The 9,977-nt window shown below is 41.7% G+C and overlaps 2 protein-coding genes across 2 annotated transcripts; both read right to left on the reverse strand.

Annotated features, from left to right (window-relative positions):
* Positions 1-522: 522 nt before the first annotated feature.
* On the reverse strand, positions 523-1,819 carry LOC123990198 (trace amine-associated receptor 13c-like). The gene has a single exon (XM_046290768.1). It carries the CDS (start codon positions 1,817-1,819, stop codon positions 785-787), a length of 1,035 nt encoding a protein of 344 aa, XP_046146724.1. The 3' UTR covers positions 523-784.
* A 6,476-nt stretch (positions 1,820-8,295) lies between these two features.
* On the reverse strand, positions 8,296-9,592 carry LOC123991598 (trace amine-associated receptor 13c-like). Its single transcript, XM_046293225.1, has one exon. It carries the CDS (start codon positions 9,590-9,592, stop codon positions 8,558-8,560), a length of 1,035 nt encoding a protein of 344 aa, XP_046149181.1. The 3' UTR covers positions 8,296-8,557.
* Between the last annotated feature and the right edge of the window lie 385 nt (positions 9,593-9,977).

Below are 9,977 nucleotides of genomic sequence, written 5' to 3' on the forward strand. Positions count from 1 at the left end.
AACTAATAAAGGGATCAATGCAGTTGGAGACTGTTGGAGATAAAAGGGTGTCCAGAATGATAGAAATACCCTCATAATGATACCAAGTGTTTTGGTGGCCTTTCTCTGTGATTTGCCTACAGAGTTCTGATTGGTTGTACCATGAATTGAATGTGCCTTTCTCTGTGCTTCAAGGACATTTTTTAGGTAGATGCTAATCATCCCTACTCCTGGGATGTAGAATGAGATCACTGAAGACACAGTACTCAATACTTGTGAAACAAAAGAACCTCACAGGCAACATATTTATAGGAAAATCTCCAATTCCCCAAATATTACACTCTGCTTCCTGATCTGCGTGTCATGCTTTTCAGTCACATGATCCACTCTATGCTCTGCTTTACAAAAAGATGACATTTCAAACAGGCTCAAACCCGTGTACCTGCTGTTTAGTTCAACACCAGCCATTATATTCAAAGATGATTGAGTTAAAAGAAAATCCAAAGATACATTTTGTGTTCTTTATGAAAATGTATTGTAAGGTAGACTATGCAATATTGAAAATACAATAAAATGTAAATAATAGAGATAGAAAGGATTTATAAGTTAAACACAGTTTCACAAAAAGACCTGGCAAGTATTGACAGCAGTAGAATGTGCAGAAGAGGTTTTGTCAAATGCTTCTCTTCATTTGCCTCCTTGAACACATTATCCAATGTGGCCACGTCATTGTTAAGGTTTTAAAAGTTAAGTGCATACTGTTCACACACAGTTTTGCAATATATTAATGTAGCTTTACAATAGATCATGTAGTAGCAAATACATTTATATAAGAAGAATGTCTATTGAATATTTTCAATGTGACAATGAGATTAAGACATTTTCGAAACCATGGATAAAACAGTGCATAGATGATTGGATTTGCAGTAGAATTAAAGTAACCCAGCCAGATAAACACTTCAAAGAGAATAGGTGGTGTGCTAAAGTTTGTGTATGGATCAACTATGGAATTAACAAAGAAAGGCAGCCAGCAAAAGATGAAAACACCCACCACAATGCCTAAAGTTTTAGCTGCTTTCCGCTCTGACCGTTGAGACACCACGCCTCTACCTCCCTCATTGGAATTCTTTTGGCTGTCTTCAATCTTCCTTAGATGTTCTTTTGCCACCAAAAATATTTTGGTATACAAACCCACCATTACAGAGCACGGAAAGAAAAAGGCTATCAATGTGTCTAGGGCGCCCCACAAAGCATTAAGGAAAAGATTACAACTTCCCAGGCAGTATATGGATGCAATGAATTCATCCAGTCCTCTAACATTTGCTTTGGAATATAGTAGGCCATAGGAGTACAATGCAGCAACGGCCCAACTGGCAAAAACCATGAGCCATGCAATTGGTATAGTAATCTTGGTGGAATAGCGAAGTGGACTGCACACAGCCTCATATCGATCTATGGCTAATAATACCAGGTGGAAAATTGAAACAGATGTGAGGAACATATCAAAACTAGAATGCAGCAAACAAAAAGCATCTCCAAAGTACCAGCAGCCCTCCACAGCCCTCATTGTACTAAAAGGCATCACAGTTACTCCAAGCAGCAGGTCTGCAACTGCCAAAGACATTATAAGCGTGTTAGTTGGCGTGTGGAGCTGTTTTATGTGAGCAATGGAGATAATGACCACACCGTTCCCTAGAATAGTGACCAGCATACCTGAAACAAAAAAAAAGTATAAAGCAATTTGAACCCCTTCACTGAAAATTTCTCTGGTGCAGGAGGCATTTGATTCTGGATAACAGAAAAACTTTGGATCCAGATGTTGATGAGATGAGATATCCATTGCCAAAAACAAAAAGACATTCAAGTTAGAGCTGATCACTTGCTACTGTAGTCACAGGTGCAGGTGTGTGAGTGGTGCTGAATTCAGCACAGTCTTCTTAGAAGAATGACAGAGTTTATATACTGTATTGGACATATTTTGGGCACACCCCTTTCCCTGCTACCAGCCAGTTATAATAGGTTACATGATTTACATCTGTTTATATTATATGTGTATATTCAAGTAATGTACAGCATGACAGTATGATAGTGTTCTAAGATAATGATGTCATGAGCTCTAAGCGGGGGCGTATGCCTCATGACTAACGAGACATGGTGTGATGAAGGAAACATACAGGAACTCAAATCCTTCTGTTCACCTGATTTAGAATTCCTCACAATCACATGTAGACCGCATTATCTTCCAAGAGAATTCTCATCGATTATAATCACAGCCGTATATATCCCCCCCCCCAAGCAGACACATCGATGGCTCTGAACGAACTTTATTTAACTCTTTGAAAACTGGAAACCATTTATCCGGAGGCTACATTCATTGTAGCTGGGGATTTTAACAAAGCTAATCTGAAAACAAGACTCCCTAAATTTTATCAGCATATCGATTGCGCAACCAGGGGTGGTAAAACCTTGGATCATTGTTACTCTAACTTCCGCGACGCATATAAGGCCCTGCCCCGCCCCCCTTTCAGAAAAGCTGACCACGACTCCATTTTGCTGATCCCTGCCTACAGGCAGAAACTAAAACAAGAGGCTCCCACGCTGAGGTCTGTCCAACGCTGGTCAGACCAAGCTGACTCCACACTCCAAGACTGCTTCCATCACGTGGACTGGGACATGTTTCGTATTGCGTCAGATAAAAATATTGACGAATACGCTGATTCGGTGTGCGAGTTCATTAGAACGTGCGTCGAAGATGTCGTTCCCATAGCAACGATAAAAACATTCCCTAACCAGAAACCGTGGATTGATGGCAGCATTCGCGTGAAACTGAAAGCGCGAACCACTGCTTTTAATCAGGGCAAGGTGTCTGGTAACATGTCCGAATATAAACAATGCAGGTATTCCCTCCGCAAGGCTATTAAACAAGCTAAGCGTCAGTACAGAGACAAAGTGGAATCTCAATTCAATGGCTCAGACACAAGAGGCATGTGGCAGGGTCTACAGTCAATCACGGACTACAAGAAGAAACCCAGCCCAGTCACGGACCAGTATGTCTTGCTCCCAGGCAGACTAAATAACTTTTTTGCCCGCTTTGAGGACAATACAGTGCCACTGACACTGCAGCCGAGGTGAATAAGACATTTAAACGTGTTAACCCTCGCAAGGCTGCAGGCCCAGACGGCATTCCCAGCCGCGCCCTCAGAGCATGCGCAGACCAGCTGGCCGGTGTGTTTACGGACATATTCAATCAATCCCTATACCAGTCTGCTGTTCCCACATGCTTCAAGAGGGCCACCATTGTTCCTGTTCCCAAGAAAGCTAAGGTAACTGAGCTAAACGACTACCGCCCCGTAGCACTCACTTCCGTCATCATGAAGTGCTTTGAGAGACTAGTCAAGGACCATATCACCTCCACCCTACCTGACACCCTAGACCCACTACAATTTGCTTACCGCCCAAATAGGTCCACAGACGATGCAATCTCAACCACACTGCACACTGCCCTAACCCACCTGGACAAGAGGAATACCTATGTGAGAATGCTGTTCATCGACTACAGCTCGGCATTCAACACCATAGTACCCTCCAAGCTCGTCATCAAGCTCGAGACCCTGGGTCTCGACCCCGCCCTGTGCAACTGGGTACTGGACTTCCTGACGGGCCGCCCCCAGGTGGTGAGGGTAGGCAACAACATCTCCTCCCCGCTGATCCTCAACACGGGGGCCCCACAAGGGTGCGTTCTGAGCCCTCTCCTGTACTCCCTGTTCACCCACGACTGCGTGGCCACGCACGCCTCCAACTCAATCATCAAGTTTGCGGACGACACAACAGTGGTAGGCTTGATTACCAACAACGACGAGACGGCATACAGGGAGGAGGTGAGGGCCCTCGGAGTGTGGTGTCAGGAAAATAACCTCACACTCAACGTCAACAAAACTAAGGAGATGATTGTGGACTTCAGGAAACAGCAGAGGGAACACCCCCTATCCACATCGATGGAACAGTAGTGGAGAGGGTAGCAAGAGTTTTAAGTTCCTCGGCATGCACATCACAGACAAACTGAATTGGTCCACTCACACTGACAGCGTCGTGAAGAAGGCACAGCAGCGCCTCTTCAACCTCAGGAGGCTGAAGAAATTTGGCTTGTCACCAAAAGCACTCACAAACTTCTACAGATGCACAATCGAGAGCATCCTGGCGGGCTGTATCACCGCCTGGTACGGCAACTGCTCCGCCCTCAACCGTAAGGCTCTCCAGAGGGTAGTGAGGTCTGCACAACGCATCACCGGGGGCAAACTACCTGCCCTCCAGGACACCTACACCACCCGATGTTACAGGAAGGCCATAAAGATCATCAAGGACATCAACCACCCGAACCACTGCCTGTTCACCCCGCTATCATCCAGAAGGCGAGGTCAGTACAGGTGCATCAAAGCTGGGACCGAGAGACTGAAAAACAGCTTCTATCTCAAGGCCATCAGACTGTTAAACAGCCACCACTAACATTGAGTGGCTGCTGCCAACACACTGTCATTGACACTGACCCAACTCCAGCCACTTTAATAATGGGAATTGAAGGGAAATGATGTAAATATATCACTAGCCACTTTAAACAATGCTACCTTATATAATGTTACTTACCCTACATTATTCATCTCATATGCATATGTATATACTGTACTCTACATCACCGACTGCATCCTTATGTAATACATGTATCACTAGCCACTTTAACTATGCCACTTTGTTTACTTTGTCTACATACTCATCTCATATGTATATACTGCTGCTCTGTACCATCACTCATTCATATATCCTTATGTACATATTCTTTATCCCCTTACACTGTGTATAAGACAGTAGTTTTGGAATTGTTAGTTAGATTACTTGTTGGTTATCACTGCATTGTCGGAACTAGAAGCACAAGCATTTCGCTACACTCGCATTAACATCTGCTAACCATGTGTATGTGACAAATAAAATTTGATTTGATTTGATTTAAGTTCATTTGGGCCACACTACACAGACTTACTGTTCCAGCAATTGGCACAAGGGGGAGACAAAGAACACTATTCAACAAGGTGACAAGCACAGGCATGACAAACACATTTGTTTCAAGCAAGTAGCTTTATTTGAAACAGCTTAAAAGTAGCTTCTGTTACATTTTCACTCAAGCTTTATAACTTTGAGTTGCATAACTGTCACATGTTACATCCCATCATAATTCATATATTTATTTGAACACACATCATACAATGTCAACTGAAACTTTACTCAGAATACAATCTAAATCTACAAGAACCTCTGTGAAAGATGTGACCACTGATGATGATTCTCAAAGCCCTCCTGAACCAAGGCCCTTCTCCCCCAATTGCTCAGCTCTAGGAAGAGTCTTGATGGTTCCAAACTTTCTCCCTTTAAGCATGATGGAGGCCACTGTGTTCTTGGGGACCTTAAATGCTACAGTAATGTTTTGGAACCCTTCCCCAGGTTTGTGCATCGACACAAACCTGTCTCAGAGCTCTACGTATGTATTTATGTACAGTGGGGCAAAAAGTAGTTATTCAGCCACCAATTGTGCAAGTTCTCCCACTTAAAATGATGAGAGAGGCCTGTAATTTTCATCATAGGTACACTACAACTATGACAGACAAAATGAGAAGAAAAAAATCCAGAAACTCACATTGTAGGATTTTTAATGAATTTATTTGATATACCCTTTGTTGGCAATGACAGAGGTCAAACGTTTTCTGTAAGTTTTCACAAGGTTTTCACACACTGTTGCTGGTATTTTGTCCCAATCCTCCATGCAGATCTCATCTAGAGCAGTGATGTTTTGGGGCTGTTGCTGGGCAACACGGACTTTCAACTCCCTCCAAAGATTTTCTATGGGGTTGAGATCTGGAGACTGGCTAGGCCACTCCAGGACCTTGAAATGCTTCTTACGAAGCCACTCCTTCGTTGCCCGGGCGGTGTGTTTGGGATCATTGTCATGCTGAAAGACCCAGCCACATTTCATCTTCAATGCCCTTGCTGATGGAAGGTGGTTTTCACTCAAAATCTCACGATACATGGCCCCATTCATTCTTTCCTTTACACGGATCAGTCGTCCTGCTCCCTTTGCAGAAAAACAGCCCCAAAGCATGATGTTTCCACCCCCATGCTTCACAGTAGGTCTGATGTTCTTTAGATGCAACTCAGCATTCTTTGTCCTCCAAACATGACGAGTTGCATTTTTACCAAAAAGTAATATTTTGGTTTCATCTGACCATATGACATTCTCCCAATCTTCTTCTGGATCATCCAAATGCTCTCTAGCAAACTTCAGACGGGCCTGGACATGTACTGGCTTAAGCAGGGGGACACGTCTGGCAATGCAGGATTTGAGTCCCTGGTGGCGTAGTGTGTTACTGATGTTAGGCTTTGTTACTTTGGTCCCAGCTCTCTGCAGGTCATTCACTAGGACCCCCCTGTGTGGTTCTGGGATTTTTGCTCACCGTTCTTGTGATCATTTTGACCCCACGGGGTGAGATCTTGCGTGGAGCCCCAGATCGAGGGAGATTATCAGTGGTCTTGTATGTCTTCCATTTCCTAATAATTGCTCCCACAGTTGATTTCTTCAAACCAAGCTGCTTACCTATTGCAGATTCAGTCTTCCCAGCCTGGTGCAGGTCTACATTTTTTTCTGGTCTCCTTTGACAGCTCTTTGTTCTTGGCCATAGTGGAGTTTGGAGTGTGACTATTTGTGGTTGTGGACAGGTCTATTATCTTACACTGATAACAAGTTCAAACAGGTGCCATTAATACAGGTAACGAGTGGAGGACAGAGGAGCCTCTTAAAGAAGAAGTTACAGGTCTGTGAGAGCCAGAGATCGTGCTTGTTTGTAGGTGACCAAATACTTATTTTCCACCATAATTTGCAAATAAATTCCTAAAAAATCATACAATGTGATTTTCTGGATTTTTTTCTCTCGTTTTGTCTGTCATAGTTGAAGTGTACCTATGATGAAAATTACAGGCCTCTTGCACAATTGGTGGCTGACTAAATACATTTTTGCCCCACTGTATGTATGTATGTATGTATGTATGTATGTATGTATGTATGTATGTATGTATGTATGTATGTATGTATGTATGTATGTATGTATGTATGTATGTATGTATGTATGTATGTATGTATGTATGTATGTATGTATGTATGTATGTATGTATGTATGTATGTATGTATGTATGTATGTATGTATGTATGTGTGTGTGTGTGTGTGTGTGTGTGTGTGTGTGTGTGTGTGTGTGTGTGTGTGTGTGTGTGTGTGTGTGTGTGTGTGTGTGTATGTATGTATGTATGTATGTATGTATGTATGTATGTATGTATGTATGTATGTATGTATGTATGTATGTACTAGATATGGGAGTGTAGAGGCTACAGTAACTCATGAGTGAATATTACTGGATTTGCTGTGGATAGGTCAACTGCAGTCTCCCCCATGTTCAAATAAAATGTTATTAAATTGCTTTTCAATCCTATAACCCTGTGGCTGATGGTTTAAAAAAGGACTAACATCAAGGAAAATATTTGTCACACTTATTTTTCTGTACCGGTTATGGACATATTTATTTTAACAATTGTAATATTGAACAACAGGTTTGAAATACATTTCCAGAAATTTCCAGAAATGATCGTTCTCAACCCCTTCCTGAACCACCTGTAAAATAATGCATACACCATGGGATTCATAGTTCAATTCAAATATCCAATCCATATACATGTTACAGACAAAACTGGTGGGGTAAAGTAACTAATAAAGGGATCAAAGCAGTTGGAGACTGTTGGAGATAAAAGGGTGTCCAGAATGATAGAAATACCCTCATAATGATACCAAGTGTTTTGGTGGCCTTTCTCTGTGATTTGCCTACAGAGTTCTGATTGGTTGTACCATGAATTGAATGTGCCTTTCTCTGTGCTTCAAGGACATGTTTTAGGTAGATGCTAATCATCCCTACTCCTGGGATGTAGAATGAGATCACTGAAGACACAGTACTCAATACTTGTGAAACAAAAGAACCTCACAGGCAACATATTTATAGGAAAATCTCCAATTCCCCAAATATTGCACTCTGCTTCCTGATCTGCGTGTCATGCTTTTCAGTCACATGATCCACTCTATGCTCTGCTTTACAAAAAGATGACATTTCAAACAGGCTCAAACCCGTGTACCTGCTGTTTAGTTCAACACCAGCCATTATATTCAAAGATGATTGAGTTAAAAGAAAATCCAAAGATACATTTTGTGTTCTTTATGAAAATGTATTGTAAGGTAGACTATGCAATATTGAAAATACAATAAAATGTAAATAATAGAGATAGAAAGGATTTATAAGTTAAACACAGTTTCACAAAAAGACCTGGCAAGTATTGACAGCAGTAGAATGTGCAGAAGAGGTTTTGTCAAATGCTTCTCTTCATTTGCCTCCTTGAACACATTATCCAATGTGGCCACGTCATTGTTAAGGTTTTAAAAGTTAAGTGCATACTGTTCACACACAGTTTTGCAATATATTAATGTAGCTTTACAATAGATCATGTAGTAGCAAATACATTTATATAAGAAGAATGTCTATTGAATATTTTCAATGTGACAATGAGATTAAGACATTTTCGAAACCATGGATAAAACAGTGCATAGATGATTGGATTTGCAGTAGAATTAAAGTAACCCAGCCAGATAAACACTTCAAAGAGAATAGGTGGTGTGCTAAAGTTTGTGTATGGATCAACTATGGAATTAACAAAGAAAGGCAGCCAGCAAAAGATGAAAACACCCACCACAATGCCTAAAGTTTTAGCTGCTTTCCGCTCTGACCGTTGAGACACCACGCCTCTACCTCCCTCATTGGAATTCTTTTGGCTGTCTTCAATCTTCCTTAGATGTTCTTTTGCCACCAAAAATATTTTGGTATACAAACCCACCATTACAGAGCACGGAAAGAAAAAGGCTATCAATGTGTCTAGGGCGCCCCACAAAGCATTAAGGAAAAGATTACAACTTCCCAGGCAGTATATGGATGCAATGAATTCATCCAGTCCTCTAACATTTGCTTTGGAATATAGTAGGCCATAGGAGTACAATGCAGCAACGGCCCAACTGGCAAAAACCATGAGCCATGCAATTGGTATAGTAATCTTGGTGGAATAGCGAAGTGGACTGCACACAGCCTCATATCGATCTATGGCTATGAATACCAGGTGGAAAATTGAAACAGATGTGAGGAACATATCAAAACTAGAATGCAGCAAACAAAAAGCATCTCCAAAGTACCAGCAGCCCTCCACAGCCCTCATTGTACTAAAAGGCATCACAGTTACTCCAAGCAGCAGGTCTGCAACTGCCAAAGACATTATAAGCGTGTTAGTTGGCGTGTGGAGCTGTTTTATGTGAGCAATGGAGATAATGACCACACCGTTCCCTAGAATAGTGACCAGCATACCTGAAACAAAAAAAAAGTATAAAGCAATTTGAACCCCTTCACTGAAAATTTCTCTGGTGCAGGAGGCATTTGATTCTGGATAACAGAAAAACTTTGGATCCAGATGTTGATGAGATGAGATATCCATTGCCAAAAACAAAAAGACATTCAAGTTAGAGCTGATCACTTGCTACTGTAGTCACAGGTGCAGGTGTGTGAGTGGTGCTGAATTCAGCACAGTCTTCTTAGAAGAATGACAGAGTTTATATACTGTATTGGACATATTTTGGGCACACCCCTTTCCCAGCTACCAGCCAGTTATAATAGGTTACATGATTTACATCTGTTTATATTATATGTGTATATTCAAGTAATGTACAGCATGACAGTATGATAGTGTTCTAAGATAATGATGTCATGAGCTCTAAGCGGGGGCGTATGCCTCATGACTAACGAGACATGGTGTGATGAAGGAAACATACAGGAACTCAAATCCTTCTGTTCACCTGATTTAGAATTCCTCACAATCAAAT

This window comes from Oncorhynchus gorbuscha, linkage group LG12, assembly GCF_021184085.1.
Source record: "Oncorhynchus gorbuscha isolate QuinsamMale2020 ecotype Even-year linkage group LG12, OgorEven_v1.0, whole genome shotgun sequence".
Taxonomy (NCBI): Eukaryota; Metazoa; Chordata; class Actinopteri; order Salmoniformes; family Salmonidae; genus Oncorhynchus; species Oncorhynchus gorbuscha.